The 23,373-nt window shown below is 38.9% G+C and overlaps 3 protein-coding genes across 3 annotated transcripts; all 3 read right to left on the bottom strand.

Moving 5' to 3' along the window:
- Positions 1-440: 440 nt before the first annotated feature.
- LOC307269515 (uncharacterized protein) lies at positions 441-3,716 on the bottom strand (the record flags this gene model as incomplete). Its single annotated transcript, XM_080052490.1, has 8 exons — positions 441-519; positions 566-662; positions 1,011-1,108; positions 1,200-1,215; positions 1,350-1,466; positions 1,843-2,088; positions 2,676-2,942; positions 3,389-3,716. 8 exons carry the CDS (start codon positions 3,714-3,716, stop codon positions 441-443), a joined length of 1,248 nt encoding a protein of 415 aa, XP_079908616.1.
- Positions 3,717-8,579: 4,863 nt separating this feature from the next.
- LOC307269064 (uncharacterized protein) lies at positions 8,580-11,990 on the bottom strand. The gene is made up of 6 exons (XM_080051886.1): positions 11,880-11,990; positions 11,506-11,677; positions 10,881-11,174; positions 9,661-9,915; positions 9,326-9,483; positions 8,580-9,123 (listed from the first exon to the last, which is right to left on the bottom strand). The coding sequence occupies exons 2-6, from the start codon at positions 11,540-11,542 to the stop codon at positions 8,725-8,727; spliced, it is 1,143 nt and encodes a 380-aa protein (XP_079908012.1). The 5' UTR covers positions 11,543-11,677; positions 11,880-11,990; the 3' UTR covers positions 8,580-8,724.
- A 2,348-nt stretch (positions 11,991-14,338) lies between these two features.
- Positions 14,339-22,607, bottom strand: kcnj10a (potassium inwardly rectifying channel subfamily J member 10a; the record flags this gene model as incomplete). Its single annotated transcript, XM_080051724.1, has 5 exons — positions 22,220-22,607; positions 21,409-21,620; positions 21,000-21,131; positions 20,531-20,708; positions 14,339-14,766 (listed from the first exon to the last, which is right to left on the bottom strand). The coding sequence occupies exons 1-5, from the start codon at positions 22,602-22,604 to the stop codon at positions 14,339-14,341; spliced, it is 1,335 nt and encodes a 444-aa protein (XP_079907850.1). The 5' UTR covers positions 22,605-22,607.
- Positions 22,608-23,373: the final 766 nt, after the last annotated feature.

Raw genomic sequence — 23,373 nt, 5'->3', positions numbered from 1 at the left:
AATTGAGCAAAGCAGGATGTTTTAGGTGCTAAAGTAAAAGGAATATGAGTTTAAAATTAGTTTAAAATTGTATTCTTAAACACTAGAAAATTGCAGTATTTTTTCAAGTTTGGTTGAAATGAAGTAACGTAGACAATGGTATGAAAAATAAAGAGTTTTATTTTAAAGAAATTATCACAAAATACAAATGAGCTTAACTGTCTGTTCTGGAAGAAAGACAAATATCACAAAAGCAAAACACTGTAATAAACAATTGCATAATTCATAAAAAGGTTATCTTTAAATATACCTTAGCACAAATATCAGTATCATCATTCTAACTTTTCAGATATCTCTCTAGCAGGTTCTTTCACACGTCATGTTCATCTGTTTAGCCTGTAGGGGTTGCTGTGACATTACATTTTTCTGTACAATGTGTCGATCTTTGCCAGGTGCTCGTTTCACCCAGGGGCACAGTCTCTGAAGATGGCGTCTGTTGTAATATTCTTGGGTTCTTCTGCATCTTTACTGCAATCCCCCCTTAAGAGGAATTGGGCACATGTACAAAACAGTAGACAGTATCTACTTTCTGCCTTTGCGTGGATTCCAGTTCCTCTCTTGGGCAGCTATAGTCTGGCTGGACTCTGCAGCATCCAAGTTTTCGTAAGATGCCTCGGCTTCACCTGAAGAAAAGGTAGAGCAGATTTAGATTTGATTTGAATTTACATTTTTTGATTATAATTATTAGGATACTATTGTTTAAAACCATGATAATATTTTACCTTCACAGAGGGGTGAATGGGAAATAATCAATAGATTTATTTAATTTGATACGGCATAACGGTTTCCACAATAATGAATTACTTCATCTGAAGGTGAAGAAAAACCAATAAGTTCATAAAGAGCCTTGTACACCTGTCAATACAGTTCCCACACATTTCAATGTTATTTTAGGACTTCCCGTGAAGATTTGCCCTGACGATAATGCTTGATAAAATGTTACAGAAACATTTATTGAAACAAAAACTCACCGCAGAGAGGAGAAGAGTGTTCATCACTTTGAGCCCCATTCTGGTTGACCATGTGACTCATGGCAAAGTCCTGATTGGTGCTCACAGACTGAACCGGCCTTAGACATGAAGCAAAATACAACAGGTTTAAAAAGGAACATGTGAGGTATTGCTGTTATGTTCAGTATGAGAGAAGAGAGTAGAACCAACCTGATAAAGCCTGGATCTGTGAAGAAGACATTTGCTGTTACATGGTTTCATATTGTAAGTTGGTATACTGCTATTCTTTGTCACAAGCTCAGAATATATTTGTGGAATTTGAATAATTGAAACATGAAACATCTAAGAAAAATGTCTCACCCTTAAACCGTCTGTAGTAACACAGTAGGAGGAGAACAATAAGAAGAAGTAGGAATCCAACGATCAGCCTAACAGTGAAGTGGATTGGAAAGGAAGAGCTTTGGGTCCTGGACTTTGCTGTAATAAATAAGAGCTGTTACTTAACTTATATAGTAAGTTTCTCGATCTGAATATAGAAAGACAGGAGTTACAAGCAACACACATTCACAGTAAAAATCCCTGTTATATTTTCATACAAAAGGTAAGACTTATGGTACAATATACAGTATATACACACCCTGTCACAATACAGCAGGACATTATTTGCAATAAATTACCCCTGATAGTCTTTATTCAGCTTAAAAGGAAACTTTCTTACTGAATTCAACAGGATAAAATGGTTGAAACAAATGCTATTTCAAATTATTAAAATGTTTGACCATTTATCTTTCTCACACAAAAACACTTTTTTAAATAAAATATAATAAGTTTTGATGGTTTTAATCCTACTCACCTTTTACTGATATCCAACTCTGTGGGGAATCTAATCGTGAGTGTTGACACTTGTAGAAGCCCTCATCTGACTTTGACACTGCAGAGATACTTAGATCGCTTGTACTATCATTTTGAATGAGAATCTCATTTCGATAGAAGAACACATTGGAAACAAACTGTTTTCCACTTTTCAATTTGCATCCAAGGAAAACAGAATCTCCCTCTGTAACAGGATGGGCAGGGCCCACCAGGGTTATATCTTTATCTGTAAAACAGTTAAAGATTATCAGAGATCAGCTGGTGCAGAACTTCAGAACAAGTGGACTAGGAATGAAGGGAATCGATCACATGTTTCTTTGTAAAACTCATCTACATTACATTTTTCATTTAATTTACTTTCAGCTCATTAAGCATTTATTTTTCAGCGATCATAAAACCGGAGGTTTTCTTTTGTATACCTACAACATACAGTAGGCTATGTGTCTAACTGTGCAAGTAACCTTTTATCAAATAAGCATCAGGCATCTACTGGGTCCTAAAAACTACACACATATATATATAAACCTTTTATATTTGGCATTACTTGACCAGCACCTGGGTCAGTTCAGTGCAGTGCAAAATACTTCTGGTTTTCTAACTGATTGTATAATATTTTCTATAAATCAATCTTTTGGAACATCAATGATATACATCTTGAGCTTTTTACATGGATGGTTTAAGTAAATCATGAAGCAGAAATCAAATAATCAGTGTACTTCAATGTAGATGGACAAAGCATAATTACACAATATATTGAACACACTTAATGGCATGTTTAAAATAATGTCAGTTTAAAAAACAAATAAAACTTACCCTGTAAAGTGATGTTGACTGCGTTGCTGAACTCTCCTGATCCAGACTCACACCAGTAAACTGCATCACTCTTGTAGTTACTGTCTATGTTGCATGTGGATCCAGTCATCGTCCCCCAGCTAGAGCAGTGTGAAGGGTATCTGTCCTTAGTGAACCTCATCACTCTCCAGTTGGTGGAGTTTCCCTCACAGTTCAGGGACACAGAGTCAGAGGTGAAGTGTTGCACTCTGTCAGGATTCACCTTAAGAGACACTGATGCATGAAAATCTGAAAAAAACAACCCATGATAAAGTATCAACATGCCTGCTCTTTTGACTGTTGACTTTTCCAGTGCCTGAGATTGGTATGTATTTCAATCTGAAACAAGTGTTCCTGCCTGCTGTATAAATAAAACAATGATTTTAGTAAAATAGTAAGCTGAAGTATCCAAAGTAAAAGTAGCTATTAAAAAAAAGAGACATTTTGGTGAAAAAATAACCTCTCTTTTTGGTGACTCGTACTTTCAGATCAAATAAAAAAAGTAAAGGGTAAAGACATAAGGAAAGAATGAACTTATGCCAAATCTATGATCTTTAAATACCCTAGTAGTGTTAAAGGAAGAATGTTCGGCTTGAATCAAGTGATACAGGAAAGATCATGAGGTCACCACAATCAATACATTTTCTCCATCAGGGGTGAATAGATTTATACAGAAAAGATGGAAACAAACCTACCTCCAGACCAGACAAACTTTGGTTTACTGTACTCAGTATAACACACTGGATCTCCTCTTCCAGCTCTGCAGGCATATCCTGCTGTATGTGTCTGTCCATGGAGGATGTAGGAATCCTCTTCTGTCCCATTGCTGCTGCCAGTTAACATCTGGGAGCTGTAGGAGAAGTAGTTGTATGAAAGCTCGGGAACGGCCTTATACCAGTAGAACCTCCATCCTTCAGAGTGATGTTCAACCTCACATCTGAGAGTCACTGAGTCTCCAGGAGTCGGCCATGATGCAGACACTCTGGCAACAGGTTTGGGTTTATCTGTTGGAAAGTATAACATATCACAATATATTGTTGTGGATTTTATGCACTACTTGGATCCTACATATATCTCCAAATAAACAATACCAAATACAATGATAGCCTACACGATCCTAAAATGAAGTTACAAAAACATATTTTTTTAAATATTTCTTAATCATTTAAAAACCTTAAATGAGTTGTATAGTCTTCACTTTGAATGAAATGTGACGCACTGTTTGACACTGTCAGTGTGATGGGATCACTCCAATCTGTTGAAGACTTTTCACTTTTCACATTGCCCCTACACATGTAATTTCCACTGTATTTACAACAAAGTGTTTACTCTGCTTCGAAGGTTTGTATGAGCTACTTCTTCTCCATTCATAGTCACATTATGACTATTCCTTTCTTGTTCATTTAAATCTTTAAATAAATAAATATTTGGGTACAGTTTGAGTGCTACTGTGCACTGAATGATCAATTCTCTTGAGCTGCATTAACACACACACACACACACACACACACACACACACACACACACACACACACACACACACACACACAATTAATTCGGTTGATAATCACAATATTTTCACATTGACTAAAATGCAGTCTAACTGACCTGACAGTGTCACTGTGATGGGATTACTCCATCCTGTTGAATATGGTCTCCCTTTTTCTTTTCCCATACAATAGTAGGTCCCACTACTATAAACGGTAGTCGTGATAACATTGGATTGAGTGAGTTTTGGAGGTGTGTTTGAGCTGGTTGTTGACCATTCATACTCCCACCCAGTGTCTCCTCCATTCTCAATCTCACATTCAAGAATGATCGTCTCTTCGTAGTATATCTCAGACCAGCTGAATTGCAGAGTTGCAACAGCCTTGTATATGACTGTGCATGATCAAAGTCACAAATATAAAAAATTACAAAAAGGTTAGACATCGAAAACATAATTTTTTTCAGTGTTAAATGTAATCTTAATCATGTAATGTATTTTTTCAGAATTTTGTATTCCATATCATGAAGCCATTTATTTTCTTTACCAATTGAATCACTGTAGTCTGTGTAGTAAACTGGTTCTCCTCTTCCCCCTCTACACCAGTAGACTCCTCCCTCTGAAACTCTGATTTGTCCATGTGAGCGGGAGACATCTTGTGTGGTCAGGGGCTCAGAAGTTTTCTCTCCTCTGTACCAGAAGTATTTCCAAGTGGATGATGAAGTCTTCACAGAGCAGGTCAGGGTCACACTGCCCCGAGCTAGAATGTCTCTGTTGTCATAGCTCAGCTGAGCCTTTGGTCTGTCTGCAGTTAAATATAAAATTAATGCATGACAAATTAACTCACTGTAATTTTGATTTAACACAATTAAAATGCCTTAGTGAAAAGATAACTTAATTTCTAATTCTGGTTGTGCTTATAAAACTAACTGCAACATGGCCGCAGAAGATACTTTTAATTGCTGTGGCCTACATTATGACTCTTTCGTTTCTTGATTTGAATCTGTAAGTGATTAAATATTTAGGTACAGTTTGAATGCTACTGTGCACTGAATAACTTCTCTTGAGCTGCACACATGCACGCACACGCACACACACACACACACACACACACACACACACACACACACACACACACACACACATACACATTTCATCACAAAAGTAGGTGGAGGATCAAAATGTTTCTGTTGTCATAGCTCAGTTCAGCCTTTGGTATGTCTTCCATTTAACATGTAATGAAGATATGAAAGAGAATTTGGATTGAAAATTATTTAAAAACTGTAGGCCCCAAAGAGGAAAAATACCTGAATTAAGAGTCTACAACTTGCATTAATTGTCATTGTTAAGATTGTATAATTTGTATTGATACATTGACTAGAACAGACAGGCATGGAAAAAGAATTGCAAAAGGAGGGTGGGATTAACAGTGATGGAGTATGTGATGAATAGGAGACAAGTAATGAGTGTGTAAATATTTGAAATCCAGAAAAAGAAGACAATTGGTCACCTTGAGCATGTCCATACTGGAGTGTTTTCAGCACTAAAATAAAGATTAAAATGTCATCACACAATAAATGAAGGCAAGTAAAAATCCAGCTGGAGTTTCATCAGTAAAAATTATTGCTTATTGATAAACGGTATCACACATTTATGTGATGATATTCTGTAAATAGGTAGAATACATGCATTCAGTTGAAAATTGCATTTAACAAAGTCATCCACAAAAGCCAGAGATCATTTTATGATTAAAAAGAAACATGAGTTAGCCTATGACAGCCAGTAAATGTAAACGTCACAGATGTACCCACAGAATAATCCTAGCACACAGAGCCAAGTGGGCCCCATCTTCACATCTAGCACCGACTCTGTCGCTCCACTTCTGAGAAATGTTCTTACATTGAATCATTAGAAATATGGTAGAGAGAGAGAAAAGAGAAGTTACATTTCACGTTAATCAGAGCTTGGCCCTTCTTCCTTCCCTTTCACAAGAAGCTCAGAGGACAACAGTTTCTTTGACCGCAGCATTCCATGACATGCTTACACTTCCTGCCCACTGCTAAAACATATCAATGGTTTGCACAGGTCCAAAGTTTTTGTTTTTAAGGAGAATATATTTATCTGATATTATCCCTATGCATTCAGCTTATAGCACTAAATTAAGCTGCACCACTGTAGTGAAAAGCATCCCTTAACCTTTTCAACTCACCTTGTGGTGGAATTGGTTTAACGCCAAACACAGGAAATAGACAGACAGACAGACAGACAGATAGATAGATCATTTATTCATCACAAAGGTGAAATTGTAATGTTGGAGAAGCAAATAATAAAAACAATAAAATATCAAAATGCCATTAAAGGACAGTTATCATTGTAGATGGATATAGTTGTAGATGTCATTTTAAAAATATGTTAATGACCTATTGATATATACATAAACTGTATACACACACACACACACAATATGAATAAAATGTAAAAACAGACGTAAGAAAGTTACATTGCCTTACGCGTTACTTCAGCATAGAGAGATCCAAAGTCCTGCCAGACTGCCTGTTTCCATTCACATTGGTGTTAACTCAACGTGTTTCCTCAAGGATGAAACTGTTGAAAAAAACTTTTTTGCTATTGGTGTCTGGTGGCTTTGCGGTTAAGAAGGCAGTTTAAATATTTTAATTAACCAAAAACAAAAGTACCAAAAAACTAGTGTTACTATTTCACCTTATAGAAAATAAGAAATGTTCTAAATAAAAAACCGTAACCCCCCCATGTGGAGTGGAACTTGGTACAGTCCAATTGGCCGCTTCCTGTATTTCACGCCTCTGCTTTTGTGTGGAGCGGTGGTGCTTATGTTTCCCAGGTTTGACATTTGACATGTCAAATGTAAATTGAATCTATCAGCTCAACGTTTTCCCTGAACTCCAGATATAAAATAGAAAATGAGCAGAAAAGTGGTACTCAGAAGCAGAACAACAAATGCAGAACTTCCTAAAATAACATTGTGTTTAAAACAAAAACCTTCTCTGCAGTGTTAACAGCATTTTCTAATAGCAGTAATGGTAACCGTCATCAGTTACAACAGGTGTCATTACCCAGGACAGCCTCAGTGTCCCTGAGGGGGCCACGATCAGGATCAGCACCTTGGACAGTGGCAAACAGGAGGATGTTCTAGGATCCTCCTGAGATGAACAGGACAAAAGCCTTCAATCTTTATCACAGCTGAAATGTGCTATGAAGATGACTTTGTAACTAAAGCCTGAGAAGAAACAAGCTACTGTAATAGCAAAAAGAATGTAGTGTCATTACAACGCTCACAGTAGAGCTAATGTGCTGATACACAGATGAAGAAAAAAACGAAGTGCAATGCATAATAATAATCTGAAACTTCATGAGAAAGACAACAGAATTTAATTTACCAGCACCTAGCGGCAGGTCTGGATTTCCAGGCTACATAAAAACCAGAAAAAACACAGAATTTCTTGCTATCGGTGAGTCAATATTTATGTAAAAAAATGTGGGAGCCAGGATCAGGATCAGCACCTTGGACAGCGACACACAGGAGACTATTCTAGAACATCCTGAGATGAACTACAACCTTTATCACAGCTGAAATGTACAGTTAAGTTTACTTTGCAACAAAAGCCTGAAAATAAATAAGCCACTGTAATAGCAAGGGGGATGCAGTACAATTGTGCCAGAAGTTTGAATTAGTAGAGAAATTCTACTAATTCAATTCAGGTCAGTTATTGTTCTTAAAGGTGCTGTAAGCTGAATGGTTCTTTTAGCTAACTTCCTGTCAGTTACTGCAGTTAGCAGTCCCCTCTCTCGTCCCTACGTCACCACATTAATGCACTGCGGTCTTCAAGCAGCGAGTTATCTAGCATCATCTCAGATCCATAAGTGTGATAAAACATGATAAAAACCATCAAAACAGACATTGGGAAGGATTTTTACCTGCTCCGCCATTGTAGGCGCATAAACATTCACCCATCTGTTGCTCTGGTGTGCACCGGCAGTGAGACCATGATTGAGACGGGTGTCACTTTGTAGCGTTCTCAATTGTGATTGGATAAAAATGTTGGGATCCTCCAATAAGTTAATTTGCCGATTGCCGATTACATGCAGAGCAGCTGACTGAGAGATCGGCTTTATGAAACGCGCACTTTATGTAAGTGATCACTGTATCAATAAAGAACGATTTAACACTTATATTAACATAAATAAACCGCTTACTTCACCTTTAAACATTAGAACATTTCAGTAAGAAAAGGAAGACATTTTGTTTTTTTCTTAGGTTAATTACCTTGCAATACACACTATATACATGTTCATGATCAAATGTAATGTAAGTAAAGAATAAAATGGCATAAAAAATAAAGAGTTTTATTTTATGTGTTGTGACAAAATACAATGAAAAACAGCAAAATACTGTACAAAATAATTACATAATCCATATCAAGGTTTCCTCTAAATATATATTTGCACAATTCTCATGTTACGTTTATGTTATTCAGGCTTTCACAGATCACTCTCTAACAGGATATTTCACTCGTCATGTTCATCGGTTTGGCTTTTGTAAATCTTGTTTTTGGGCTTTTGCAACAAACTGTACACTGTGTCGATCTCTGCGGGGGGCTCCTCCTCACCCAGGGGCACAGGCTGTGAAGTCGGTGCCTGTGGTATATTGTTGGGTTCCTCTTCAGCTCTACTGCCATCACCCTCAAGGGAGGCATTTGGCATCTGTACAAAACAGTAGACAGTATCTACTTTCTGCTTTTGCGTGGATTCCAGTTCCTCTCTTGGGCTGCTAGTCTGGCTGGACTCTGCGGCGTCCACATTTTCATAAGACGCCTCAGCTTCATCCGAAGAAGAGGTAGAGTCCATACGCACAGGTCGGGGCTGTGCGTCCAATGGCTCGCTGTTTATAATAGTAGATGCCTGTGCCTAGAAATCATATAGTAAAATGTGTTTTCAGTCTTTTAAACAGAATGTCACATACTTTGAAAAGACCCCTCCTGGCAAACGACCAATACTCAATTTCACATATTTAAGAGTCGTTGGTTCGCAACCGTCTGAAAAGATTTCACTCAAAAGAGGAGTACAGTCTTGTCATCACACTATTCTAATTTTAAATCATCCAGTTTACCTGATGGTGTTTACGTTCCGTTGAAATGCACCGTTTAGCCACCCAGACAATGAATACACAGAGAGGAACACCAACTGCAATAGCTGTTACTACTATTATTATCATTACAATGGGTGGATGTGGTGTCTCTTCACGTTCAGGTTCAGATTTCCTAAAGCCTGGAAAGACATTAAGGCACTTTAAAGAGATAATAATCCAAGAAACTGAAATATCAATAGGATGAGGTGGTGGCTCAAAATTTACCAAAAAAAGAAACAAATTAAAATGAGCTTTCATAGAATGAGGGATAAAACAACTAACACATTAACTTAAAAAAAACATCCGATAATACTTACATATTGCCTCAAAGCTTTTAGAAACATTGCTCGTGCTGACATGGTTGTTGGCATGGCAGACAATAGTGCTGTTATCAGTGAAAACAGTGAAGTTGACCTCCCCGATTGATCTCTGAGGAGTGCTGCAGCTCTCTTTGTCGCAGAAAGAGCGCACCCACTCGTCCCCTATGGAGCAGGTGACTGAGACGTTGCAGAATCCAGCAGATAGGTTGGAGTGTATAACTGACATCATTATGAGAGGTCTGGGAACAGCTTCTGTAAACCACCACCCGACAGCAGATAAATGAAAAGGCAGTAAATATGTCTTTAGCACCCTCTGGTGGCAACTAGAACTAATCTCAACATCAACAAAACTTGTCTACACAGGACTAGGATACAGCCCTCTGACGAATACAAAACAATACAATGTATATTAAATCAATATAAACCCGAAAATTAAACTTCAAAAACAGCTATTAGAGTAATAAACAAAGCTTGTTAACGGGAACCTACTAATCCCATTATTTATAGAATCCTGCACATCAAAAATTGTAGATAGTGTTTTTAAAAACACTGGAACTGATTTTCAAGCTGGGAATAATAGCCTTCCTGTTGGTATTGCATTGATTTTTTTTTTAAATCAAGAGAAGGAAATTATAATTTAAGCGGGTTGTGAATTTTTAAACATGCAAAGTGAGAATCAGTGTAAAATACAGATTTTCAGTTCTGGGAGTGAAATTGTGGACTGATCTCATTGAAAACTTTATATTGTGTCGCTCTCATAGTTACAGAATAAGGATTACAGAGGAAAATTACAAAAATGTAATTTATAGAAGTTTAGAGTGAATTTTAATGTTCTTCTCTTTCTTGCTGCAGATATTCTTGGTTATATTATAAAGTACATAGGATAGGCAAAAATATTCCCTGCCCTGCGCTTCAGCCTTTTTCAATCAATGATGTCCGAATGAATTTGTGGGAAATAAATTAATGTAAACATATTTGTATGTATGTATGTATTTTATCATTTTATTTTTTGTGCCTATGCTACCTTTGTCAGCAGCCAACTCTGATAACACCAAATTCATGTGAAGGCTCAAGCCATATCCTCCTTATTATAAATGTAGCTATTTTGAAGACTGGAACTTTGTATTGTTAGGACTCCCTAGAAATGTTAAATAATGAAATATACACACAGAAAAGGAGGAGATATGGCTAAAGACAAGTAACTGTTTAGAACTTACCTTGAACAATTAGCGTGTAGGTCTCAGTTGATATTTGATAGTCAGAATCAGTTATTGAAACGGTATAGGTGCCATTGTCTTCCTCAGTCAGTTTGTAGATACACAACGAAAGGTTCTTTGGATTGTAAACCACCTTATTTTGAAAGCGGGGTGTGGTTTTGTTATTAATAACAATAAGGTTATTATTAAAACTCCACCTACCATCTTTATATGGTGGTGATTTTTTGACTTGTAGGCATAATGTGCTGTTTTTCACCCGGTAGTGCCACGTTGTTGGTTCCCCTGCTGTGAACCCTAAAAAGAAACATTGCACACTTATTTAAAAAGACGTTTCAGAACATTATTACAGCATATTATCTTTAAAAATAGTACATTTTCATGAGAACCATGAACACAATGGCTAAATGAATACATTTTATCACAGAAGAGCAACTTAACTAAATAACTTTGTCAGAACTCTAAAATGAATACCTTTCCTAAATCAAAGCATGCAAAACGAGGCTTTACTGCATTTAACTGCTACAGCTCGTTTCTTCAGGAAACCTCGCAGAAAAAGTAACATAAGATATATAAACTGGTTCTGCGATTCCACATGCAAACGACAAAAGAACCCGGTTAATTTTACCTGCAATAATCCAACAATGCAGAAGAAACCACACCATTTTCAGTCCGCTCCAAATTCTTTGCGCCAAATGTCACAGAGTGTTAAATGGTTATTGTTGCAGCGAAACAACAGATGAACTGTAGCACAGCAAGGGTGGCAGCTGCCAGATAACAGGAAGCGGTAGAGCTTTCATCTTGTCAAGAAAAACACGTACGAACGAATCAGAACTAATGAGTCATTTGTTTAAATTCAGGTGAATATGAAGACTTTATAATCAAATTAAAATATCCATTTATCTTCTCACTGTTCCTTGTTTGCCTCATTTGAGATGTGTTTGTTGCTGTAATGTTACATTTATATAGTCGCATTTTTATGAAGTCTGCATTGATCCTTACTTTATTTAAATCATTCTATTTATAATGCTGAAACCAAACTGCATCCATGCATTACTTCTCAGATGTTTGCTGTCATGGTTAAATGGTCTAGTGCTCATATCTTTGTTTATATAAATGTGTGTGTGTATGTGTGTGTGTGTGTGTGTGTGTGTGTGTGTGTGTGTGTGTGTGTGTGTGTGTGTGTGTGTGTGTGTGTGTGTGTGTGTGTGTGTGTGTGTGTGTGTGTGTGTGTGTGTGTGTGTGTGTGTGTGTGTGTGTGTGTGTGTGTGTGTGTGTGTGTGTGTGTGTGTGTGTGTGACTTAAGTCACTTTCAGGGACACGCACTACACTAAAGACCAGCCCAAACTGTAAAATGCAGATTTTTCTTATCAATGGTCTGTGTTAGGGGTCAAGTTTAGGCAAGTTCTGGTCATGGTTTGGCTTCAGGTGCATTGGTTGACGTTCATGTGTGTGTGGGTTTCAAAAGCTATATGCCTCATATGCTATGGGGTTTCCGGTGCAGGATGTAGGAAGAGGTTTTCACACCATGTCAGTCAAGCAATTGTCAGCTTTGAAATCAAAGACATAGCAGTGACAACAGGTTTGTATTTGAAACAGTCCAAACAGAATACCTTCTTTACCTATATACATATGCTACATCAATACACAAGTGTATGTGTTGATTCATGCACACACACATATAAATGTTGTAAATAATGCCTTTATTAAATGAACCACTTTAAAAAAAATCTTACTTAAAAAGTTAGACCAATGAACTTCCAGTATTAAGAGAGATACATATATACAGTATACAAGCACAACTTCCCACCAAACGTAGATATTGAAATTCCTTCAGTTATTTTCAATCTACAGTATTTCATTGGACTTCATTGGTCTGGAGCAGCATTTGAATAGTGGCACTTAATCTCATTGTGTTATCATGAGCACATATACCCAGGTGACCAGATCATCAGGTGTATAATATATTGCAAATTATATCATTTTATACTTTGCTGGCCAGTCAAACAGAAACACTTAAGAGTAGCGAAAAAAGTTCTTAGCCATTTACCTCTTTGTTAAAAAAAAAAGTCTTATGACCCTCATTCCATCACTGTCTCACGTCTCATTTTTTGTCACCATATATAAAGGAATTTAACTAGTCATCTTGAACAAATACCAGAATTTGAATTAATGTTGATGCGTCTCAGAGTAAAAAGAGAAAAATATCCTTTTTTTTTCAAATTCATGAACTCGTCTAATACAAAAAAGGCAGTTGATTAGACACATATTGGCAGAACCACAGAAAATGTCATTACCACTGTTTAAAAAAAAAGAATGATGGGTCTACTGCTCTTTACAGAAGTAACATTTTGAATTGACAATTAATATGGTACATTGAAAATGCAGAGCTTTGTAGCAAATGTCAGGACATACAGAAATGAATGTAGGAAAAATATTTGTTATCCACTGTACATTGACACACACTCATACATGACATTTAAGAAAAAAAGTTTCATACAAACAGTAATATCACACTCACAAAATAACCCATAAAAGCACATACAAATCCCAATCATAACCACATATATTTAATAATGTATTACAGTGCATTAAGTATCAGAGTTAGTTCAGTTATTCCCATCATGCCAAATGCCACTTTTATTTCAGGTTAAAGTGCTTTTAGTAATATTACAAAACATATTTAAACCTACCCCAAATAAACAAGAGAAAAACATTCATATCAAAGAACCCGATATGTTCAGGTGTAACAAGTAACAATGTTGTTAGAAACTATTGGGTAAATGAAATATGATACATTCCTTTAAAATCCTTCGTTAAAAAAATAATATGGTTTTCCAGTATTTTTCACCACCTGTTGCAGGTATTTCATTATTAGTTTCATTATTAGTTATTTATTTTCTTCCTTTTATTAATATAAAAGGAAGAAAATAAATAACATCAGTACTGTGATTCAGTGTGTAACATCCACATCAGATGTTCAACCTCACTGCGTAAATATTCTTATCAACCCAATTTGTCTGAAATTGAGCTCTTATTTTCTTAAAACAGGTGAAAACTCTATAGACGTGGTGAGAATATTTGAACCTGTTTCCGATAGAAATCAAGTTCCCAGTCATCGACTCCTCCACTTACAGTAAATCCTTTTCAAAACAGAAGTTTAGAAAATGTCTCCACCGTCGACTTGATGTTGTGCTCTACAATTGTACATGTTGCGTTTGTAACCTGCTCCCTTTGAAGTTGTCGCAGAGACGGTTACCTTTAGGATATTGTCAACAGACTTGTGGTTAAAGAGGCACATTGGCAGTGTGTCTGTGTGCGGTGGAAGGGCGCACAGGTGTACGAGTGGGAGAGAACTTATGTGCAATTTTTCTTCTGTTGAGCAGCTTGTCTATTTTTTTCTCATCTCAGTTTCACATCAGCTTTCCGTAACCTCTTCCTGTCTCTCTCTCTCTCTTATCTCACACATTGCTTATTCGTACACTCAGTGGGCTTTTATCTCTGACGCGCCCCCTCCCTCGCCCCTTCTCTTCACCCCTGTAGCTCTCCTCCAGTCGCATCTTCTCCGGGTCCGAGCCGTTCTCCTTGCCGCCGTGGTGACGTGATGCCTGGGACGGGGGGCTAGGTGGGAGGCCCTGCTTGAAGTGGAGCGGGCTTTTGGTTTTGGCCACTTTGTCGAAGAAGGCGAAATCGGCCACGTATTTTCCCGAGGGAGAGAGGGAGACCACGGGGGGGAACTCGTAGCCCCAGAGGATCTCATCCGGGAGGTAGGATGTCCGGACCTGGCAGGTGGCGGAGGTCGGCTCCACCGTGGCGCTCAAGATCACCAGCAGCTCAAAGTCAGCCAGCTCTGGATCCGTCCAGCCCCCACCTGAAAAACAGAGGAGATCTGATGTTAAAAAACAAACTTAAAAGCTATAATTTGCCAAGGAACGACATATGTTTTCATCCTTTTCAGAAAGGAAATGGCTTCAATCATAAGAAACCACTTCAAAGCACAATTTGTCTTGGCCACTTGGGGGCAGCATGACAAGCTGAAACCCAACATAGAATACTGAGCTATGAACTTATTTATAAAGATGAGATGGCGAGCGTGTTAGCAAACAGTTGCTTATTGACACATCCAGCGGAGATGGAGCAATAATTACTCTAATAATTGTATTTAATGCGACGCATGTCGGCAATGGGTCAAATGGATGTGAAATAATGTGTTTTTTGAGATGTCGTTGTGTTTTGGACCTTCAAGGCCACTGTTCGTAAAGCTGTAAAAAGGGTTGATAAGAACACAGTTGTGGGGCAGAAAACTAGTTATAATCAAGTAAAACTCTTCATATAAAGTTGAGGTCATGTGCTGGTAATTCTCTTTGGGGTTGTGACCCTTTTACATAAAAACATTACAGTGATTTAATCCATTGCCAACATGCTAAAAGCTGTAATACTAAGTGTTTTAGGCACGTGGTTATAGTTGCCTTCTCATCATATTCAGCCTGCATTGTATTAAGGAGGTCAAATCAACTTGGTAAGAGATTGTTTCATTCAGTTAATGACAGTTACTGTATATGTGTGGGTAAGGAAAGACAGACACCAACATGCACACACACATAGACACACAAACACACACACACACGCACACATACACACAAACACTACCAAGAACACCACGCACATCCTGAAATTTCCAAAACATAAAAAACTCCCCACTTACAGGCTGACCCCAAAAACACTTGACCGGATCTCACACATGCGCACACACACACACACACACACACACACACACACACACACACACACACACACATACATACAGAGTTTGTGTCTCATATTTCAACACAGGGTAAAAGCTGTGTTCCAAACATTCCTATTTAAAATGCTTAATATCTTTAAAAAGCACACAGGACAAACTCGTCATTCATCGCTAGAGAGGACACACTGGAAGACATATGCATTCAAACAAGCACACACCTGCGTCAACAGGCCTCGCTCAGAATGAAGACTCATGCACTCAAGTCATCTGTCTAAACAGTCCTTACCCTAACCCAGACCCAGTACCGCTCCCACCAGGGCCAAAACACCAGGTTTCACAACACACTGCAAGAAACTTCATTGAGGGATTTTCTAATCTGGCCTATTGTGGGCGGTCCCAGCATCCCTAGGGGCATGCCTCCATCCGGCTCTGGGTTGGCCGGTTGGTTCACAAGTTCAACTTTGCTCTAAAATATATGTCCATCTATCATCATGGACTGACATGACAATGTAGCTTTTTTCATGGCATAACATCAATTCAATATTCATTCAGATGATGAATCATATTAACTCTGGTGATAGTCTGATTTCTCCTCATGGCTTTGGTGTTTTTTGAGTGATATCACTACAACAAATACTGCCACATACTGGTGACCTGTCTAATAACATAAAGCCTGTTGCAAGAAGCCTTTGAGTCCTGTTTGACAGTAACCTATGCTTTGAGAAACACGTCACAAAGACCGTACAATCTTGTTTTTATCGACTCCGGAACATTTCTAAAATTCGATCAATTTTAAATCTCAGTGATGCGGAAACAGTTTTACATCCTCTTATCTCCTCGCGACTCGATTATTGCAACAGCCTATTTACCTGCCTTAACCAAAAAACAATGAAACGGTTACAGATTGTCCAAAACTCAGCTGCCAGGCTTTTAACAAGATCTAGAAAATACGACCATATCACACCTGTTTTAGCGCCTTTACATTGGCTTCCCGTTTGTTTTAGGATTGATTTTAAGATTGTATTGATTACTTTTAAAGCCCTACATGACTTGGCCCCAGACTATATCCTAGACCTTTTAGTCCCGTATGTGCCGGCCCGTCACGTAGCCTGAGGTCCTCAGGCAGTAAACTGCTGTTCCTCCCAGTGTCCAGGCTCAAATCTAAAGGGGACAGAGCCCTCTCCATACGGGCACCGAAGCTCTGGAACGACCTGCCTGAGGAAATTAGGTTGGCTGAGTCACTGCCCATTTTTAAATCTCTCCTCAAAACCCACTTTTATCGGAGAGCTTTTCCAGATTTTATTTGAGCCTGCCTTTTGTTTTTATTCCTGTCTTTTATCCTTTTGTTGTCACATTGCTAATTATTGTCTCTGCATTATAAGTGTTTTATGCTCTTTGTTTTTATTGTGCTTTTATCTGTTCAGCACTTTGTAAACTGTGTTTTGAAAAGTGCTATATAAATAAAGTTTATTATTATTATTATTATTATTATTATTATTATTATTATTATTATTATTATTATTATTATTATTATTATTATTATTATTATTATATGTGACATACAGTATATTGGATAGATTGACATTATATTTTGTAAAGAAATGTGTGGTACATCTCAGGATAAATAGCCTTTTCATGTAGCCAGACAATCAGGTAAATTCTTTTTTATTTTTGACTTGCCAGCCTATGCCCTATGCACCTTTCCCAACGGACAAGCAGTTTTTTAGTCATCATCAGCCACAGTACACTTTTGTTATCCCTCAGTAAAGGAAATAACAAGTATTTGAATGAGTCATTGATGGAATTTCTCACAGTGTGCACAAACATTTAGATTAGTCCGCCTTGTGTGGCATAGTGTAAAAAACAATGGTTAAGATGAATGTGGTGATATTCTAGCTCAGTGGTTTGGACAGCCATGGCGCCTCTCCTTTAGATGCCTCTCCACAGTGTCCTGCTCTCCTGATTAAGTGACTCACAGTCACATAATGACAGCAAGATTTACACAGTTGCACTGGAAGCCCCTATTCAGTGGTCTTATTCCCTGCTGAATGTCCCGCCGACTCAGTGCACGTTGAGAATATAAAAGCAAGCTTTGCAGGGAACTCTAAAGCTCGGTTCAAAGAAAGAGTACATACAGAAGCATGCTCAGTCATGCAAACAGGTTGCCACCCTATCAAAAGGGCCAAGACATAAAAAAAAATAGACAACCCTTCACATTTGATGAAATTAATGACAAATTAAGTTATTCTACCCCATTTTCTTCCATCAATTGTTTTTTTATATAACCAAACATGATTATAATGTATAGTCATTGTTTTTTACTACACTTTTTATGTTATGAGCTATGCTTTAAGGCATCACTTCCTGGATGTGTGACAGGAAACCACTCAGATGCAGCAACACTGGGGAGCTGGCACCAAAAACCGGCTACTGTTACAGTAGGCACTTAGAATGGGGGATTACTGTGGACAGTATTATGTGCCCTGTAATATAATCTCTTAAATATGGCTACAGTTATAATAACGGGAAGTTCAAGATTCCCTGCAGAAAGGCCGATCATAAAGACGAGGGTATGATGACTTAAAGAAAAAAGGCAAGATATGAAAGAATTTACAGGGCAGATTGTAAAGGTAGAGCATAGAGGGTACACACACACACACACACACACACACACACACACACACACACACACACACACAGGGAAGTCAAGAAGCTTGAAATAACAATACTAGACAATCAAATGTGTCTATGAGGCCAAGGGGGAGAAATGAAAACAAGCTGTGTGAGTATAAATAAGGCAGCGGCCACAGTCCGTCAGTGCTGAGGCCTTCTAGGCTTTGGAGCGCTGAGAGGTCTGTGCTGCTGTAAGTGGATCTGTGCGGGCTTCGTGTCAGCACCCCGGACTGTACAGCATTGTGCTCTAATGAGGGGTGTCTCTGGCGATCTCTCTAACACATTCCAGCCAGAGAAACCCTTTTTCTCCAGTGCCAAACCAGGCCAACTCTGGACAGATTGAGGCAGCCCAGCATGCAGCACATGACTGTAAATACCAATACACCTACATACAGACTGGATGTGCGTACAGTTATTCGAAAGAGACATACAATGATTTCAAATAAAGATTTTTTTTCTTAACATTCTAACGTTTGTTATGAGTTGATTGCTGGTACGAAAGTACATATATAGGGATACTGTGTATCAATAGTAATATAAGACCCAATGCAATTAATCTGTATAGAGTAAAGCAGGGGTGCCCACTGTTTTTCAGCTTGTGAGCTACTTTTAAAATGACCAAGTCAAAGTGAGCTACCACCTACTATTAGGGGTCAAAAGTCACGGTTCGGTACGTACCTCGGTTTTTAAGTCACGGTTCTGTTCTGTACGGTACGGTTCTCAGTTAAGAGGAAAAATGTGTGCAGAATTGCAGCCTAAAGATATTTTCCAGTATAGAAAAGTGCTGCATTTATCTTTAGTAGACTTGACTACTGTAACAGTGTCCTTGCTGGCCTTCCAAAAAAATCTATCAGACAGCTTCAGCTAATTCAGAACGCTGCTGCTCGAGTCCTCACTAGGACCAAAAAAGTGGATCACATTACCCCAGTTCTGAGGTCTTTACACTGGCTTCCTGTCACTCAAAGAATTGATTTCAAAATACTGATGTTGGTTTATAAAGCACTAAATGGTTTAGGGCCAAAATACATTACTGATATGCTGATACGTTATGAACCGTCCAGAGCCCTTAGGTCGTCTGGGACAGGTCTACTTACAGTCCCTAGAGTTAGGACTAAACAAGGAGAAGCAGCTTTTAGTTATTATGCACCAAAAATCTGGAACAAACTCCCAGAAAACTTGAGGTCTGCTGCAACTCTCAGTTCTTTTAAATCGAGTCTGAAGACTTTTTTGTTTCCATTTTAACCTGCTTTTATTCGCTTTTAAATGTTTTATAATGTGTTTTATGTATTCTAATCTTGCCCCTGTAAAGCACTTTGAGTGGCCTTGTGTCTGAATTGTGCTATATAAATAAACTTGCCTTGCCTTGCCTTACAACCAAAGTCTCCAATAAATAAAATACTTAAATAAAAGTGAAAGTTCTGCACCGCAAACCAAACAAGCCTGTACATATTTATTTAAACATATTGAAAATGAATGTACAATATAAGTTGGTGTACCTTGCATAACTGCATGAACCTAGGGATGCACCGATCCACTATTTTTAGTTCCGATCCGATTCCGATATCTGGGTTTTGGATATCGGTCGATACCGATACTGTCCGATACAATATCATAATTGTTATACATTTTTTTGTTGGTGGTGATGTTATGTATTAGGCTAGGAAGGCTTAAGCAATTCTAATTTAAAAGAGCAAGAAATATACACAAATGCATATAGGTTTATCTTAAAGGCAGAATTATAGTCATACAAAAAAAATCCTTCTCAATGATCACTTCTGTCCCACTAGAATATGTGGTGGTCTGTTTGTCTGAACAGTCTTCCTCTCTCTGGCTGTATTTTACATAGTAGAATTTGTCACAGTGCAGAAGCCTCTCCACTTCCTTGACTTGGATTAGCTTTGGTTAGCTCACTGGCTAACAAACTGATATGTACTGTATGTCAATATAGAAAGTGGTGTCCTCTCTCCCTCCACCGAACGTCGGCGCATGCTCGCACGGCTCGTTCGCTCTTTCATCGTAAAAAAATAAATAATTATTTTTTATTTTTTAAGAATGCCACGCGATCGACCTAGTGGGCACCCCTGGAGTAAAGGGTCCTTTAGTTGTATAAGAACGAGTTACTCTAAAATGATAACTACAGTTATACTTTGTACGCTTTGTGTGGGGGGAAAAAAACATGTTTTAAAGTATTTTTTTTATATGTTAATCAGAACTGCCATGCAACTGCATAATCTACCTTTTGCTGCCCAGGCCCAGAGCGGACTGTTGTCGTCAATGATGTGGTAGTATGTCAGCGGGATGATGAGGAAGGGACTGTCGCTGGATGTGTCCACCTGGAACGGCACGTTGCGCTGGTCCAGCCGCACAGTCTCGCCCTCCTTTGTCAGGGACGTCTGAAGCAACTTTCCCGTCACCTGGGAGCCAAGATGGAATCAGTAAATGTAGCCAAGAGGTTGCAGAAGGCATCCTGTAACCAAAAGCCCCCAGGTTTAATACCTGCAATTATGGCCAATATCTTCATCCAATGTGATGTGTCCTTAAACATAGCATTGACTCACAGGCTCAGCCACTCAATGGGTGGTCTTTAACTTCATTTCATACCAGTCTGATTATTACGCAAGCAAAACTTAAACCTACTATATATTGTTGACATTACAACAGCGCTTTTAAAAAGCGTATGGTTTTTATCAAAGCGACTTGCTTACCTGGCATCCTAACAGCAGGCTTTTGCGCATGTTTGCCACTCGGATCATGAGACAAGGCCGACCCTCATAAGTTGAGACAACAGCGTGTTGACTAAACTTCACTGTCTCGCCTCTCTTCTTGGGACGGGCCACCTACAAGAGCAGGAAAACATGTTCAGGTATGGGTGGTGATGGATACTTCTACGTACTGTTAACACTTCTCACGAATTTCCGCTTTCTCTGTTCAAGATAATCTGACCAGAAATATACAGATACATGCTCAGAAAATAGGAGATTGAAGAGAGAAATTACACGAACATATAGATAAAAGAAAAGTTGTTAGACTAAAAGTTAGTGGGAAATTGTATGCCTGCACAGTACTGGGCCCCCTGACGATCATTGTATAATTTGCATAGTGACATCTGACTACCTTTGCAAGGAATGTGCCAGTGATGAAGATCTCCATCACCATGGTGATGACCAGCTGAAAGATGAGCAGGATAATGGCGGCGGGACACTCCTCTGTGATGCACCGGAAACCGTAGCCAATTGTTGTCTGAGATTCCAGAGAGAAGAGGAAGGCTCCTGTCAGGGTCTTCACCTCCATTACACATGGAGTATGGTTGGAGGGTGGGTCAAACTCTGGAGGAGGGATGAAGAAAAAAGATCTTGAGTTTTAGGGTGTGATCAAATTATCGAGAAACATGCTCTCTCATGCTCTCTCTGCAATGCAAAGCTCTATTCCCTATGTGTCCATCGTCATGATTTCCTAGTTCCCAAAATGGGTCCTTAAATAATTTTACAAAAAATCCAGAAGACGTTTTTTTTCTTTTACTTCATTTTCTTGTCATCAAATGATTTCAACATTAGTCCTCAATGGTCTTAGGAAACCCAATATGGGTTATTAATTCTGATCTTGGCATTTCATGCTGTCAGAGATTTATTTTTTCTTTGGGGCACATGGAATCACAAAAGTAAATACACTCCATCCTCTGTGGGCCATGAATTTCATGGCAATCCATCCAATAGTTAAAGATATTTCAGTAGACCAATGGGTCCACAGACCGACTGTCATTGCCATTCATAAAAACTATGCCGCTAGTATGGCTTTAAACCAATATCAGTTGTGCTGCTGTGTTTTGCTTGGGCATGTACTGTATTACCTTCTAAGAATTTTTTTTTAATCAAATTCGATAACTTTTCTCCAACTCTGCCCTATAAGGCTTCACCATCCTCCTTACCCAGTAGATCTCCATGCACCAATGCCACCAGGTACCAGAGCACTCCAAACACAAACCAGGTCCCAGCAAAGGTGGCAGAGAAGAGGAAGAACTTCCAGCGCCATTGCATGTCCAAGAAGGTCGTCCAGAGGTCACGGAGGTACAGTGCCCCTCGCCCGCTAATGTGCTCGATGCGTACGTTGCTCCGTCCGTCTTTGGATAGAACGCGGCGCCTCCTTCTCAGAGCATTGGGCTCAAGAACTGCTTTTGCTCCCCCACCAGCACCAACAGCTTCAGTCCCCCCCGTGGAGCCCAGCAGCGGCTTGGTGACGTCAGTCTGCGTCTGGGAGTGGCAGATTTTCTGAGGGGACGAGCCCTCAGAGGAGGGGGGAGTGGCTGAGGTCATGGCTGGAGCTACAGGGTGTTGGAGATGGAAAGAAGGGAGACATCAGAGGGTAAGGAGAAAGAAAGGGTGGGTTAAGGCGGTAAACAAGAAAAATAAAACAAAGAAAGATAAGTTGGGTAACAAGGGCAAAGACTAAAGGTCAAATGTTATGCTCATTTTCAGGTACAACATTGCAATTTGGATTTCTACTATAAACTGTTGGTGTAGTGTCCAAAAATCCTTAATATTTTCTCACAACGCCATTATTGAGACTCCTATTTTCAGCCTCTGCCTGAAACGCTTCGTTCTAGAGTCTCTTTAAGCCCAGCCTTCCAGAAAGCCCAGTCTGCTCTGATTGGCCCTGAATCTAACTTCCATTCAGGTTCAGGGGGTATATGGGATCGTGTTCATCACAGGTGAGGTCTAGGTAGTGCTACTTTAAATTTGGTAATTGGGGGTGTGGTTTCCCCCTTATGACCTCATTAGGGGAGATACCTCTGACTGGTGTTTTTGAACACAGATTTTCAGAAAGGTGGAGGTGAAGAAAAAGAGAAAGTGTTATTTCTTCTGGTGAACAGCAGGCGAGTCTATTCAAAAAGGTGCAGGGTGTGTGAAAACAGGATAAAAGAGAACATTCGATAACCACATGAATACGAAAAATGACGGAGTGGAACATTTGGGAGTAAAAGAAGAAGAAGAAGGGGATTAGAGGCCCATTTTTCTACTGGTCAGTGTTGTGGCTGTCCAAGGTGGTCCAATCTAAGCCCCTTTTCTCCTTTCACTGGAGGCA

The sequence above is a fragment of the Ammodytes marinus genome, assembly GCF_949987685.1.
Source record: "Ammodytes marinus genome assembly, chromosome: 23".
Taxonomy (NCBI): Eukaryota; Metazoa; Chordata; class Actinopteri; order Uranoscopiformes; family Ammodytidae; genus Ammodytes; species Ammodytes marinus.
Note: the sequence above shows the minus strand (reverse complement) of the source record. Positions and strands in the feature narration are given on the sequence as shown.

What these genes read in the sequence shown, in the direction of transcription:
- LOC307269064 (XM_080051886.1), bottom strand. Translation starts at nt 11,542, where the DNA reads ATGGTGTGGTTTCTTCTGCATTGTTGGATTATTGCAG. An exon ending in CTACACGCTAATTGTTCAAG is followed by an intron (nt 9,916 to 10,880) that starts GTAAGTTCTAAA and finishes GGTGGTTTACAG; the next exon opens with AAGCTGTTCCCAGACCTCTC. An exon ending in TAAAAGCTTTGAGGCAATAT is followed by an intron (nt 9,484 to 9,660) that starts GTAAGTATTATC and finishes ATGTCTTTCCAG; the next exon opens with GCTTTAGGAAATCTGAACCT.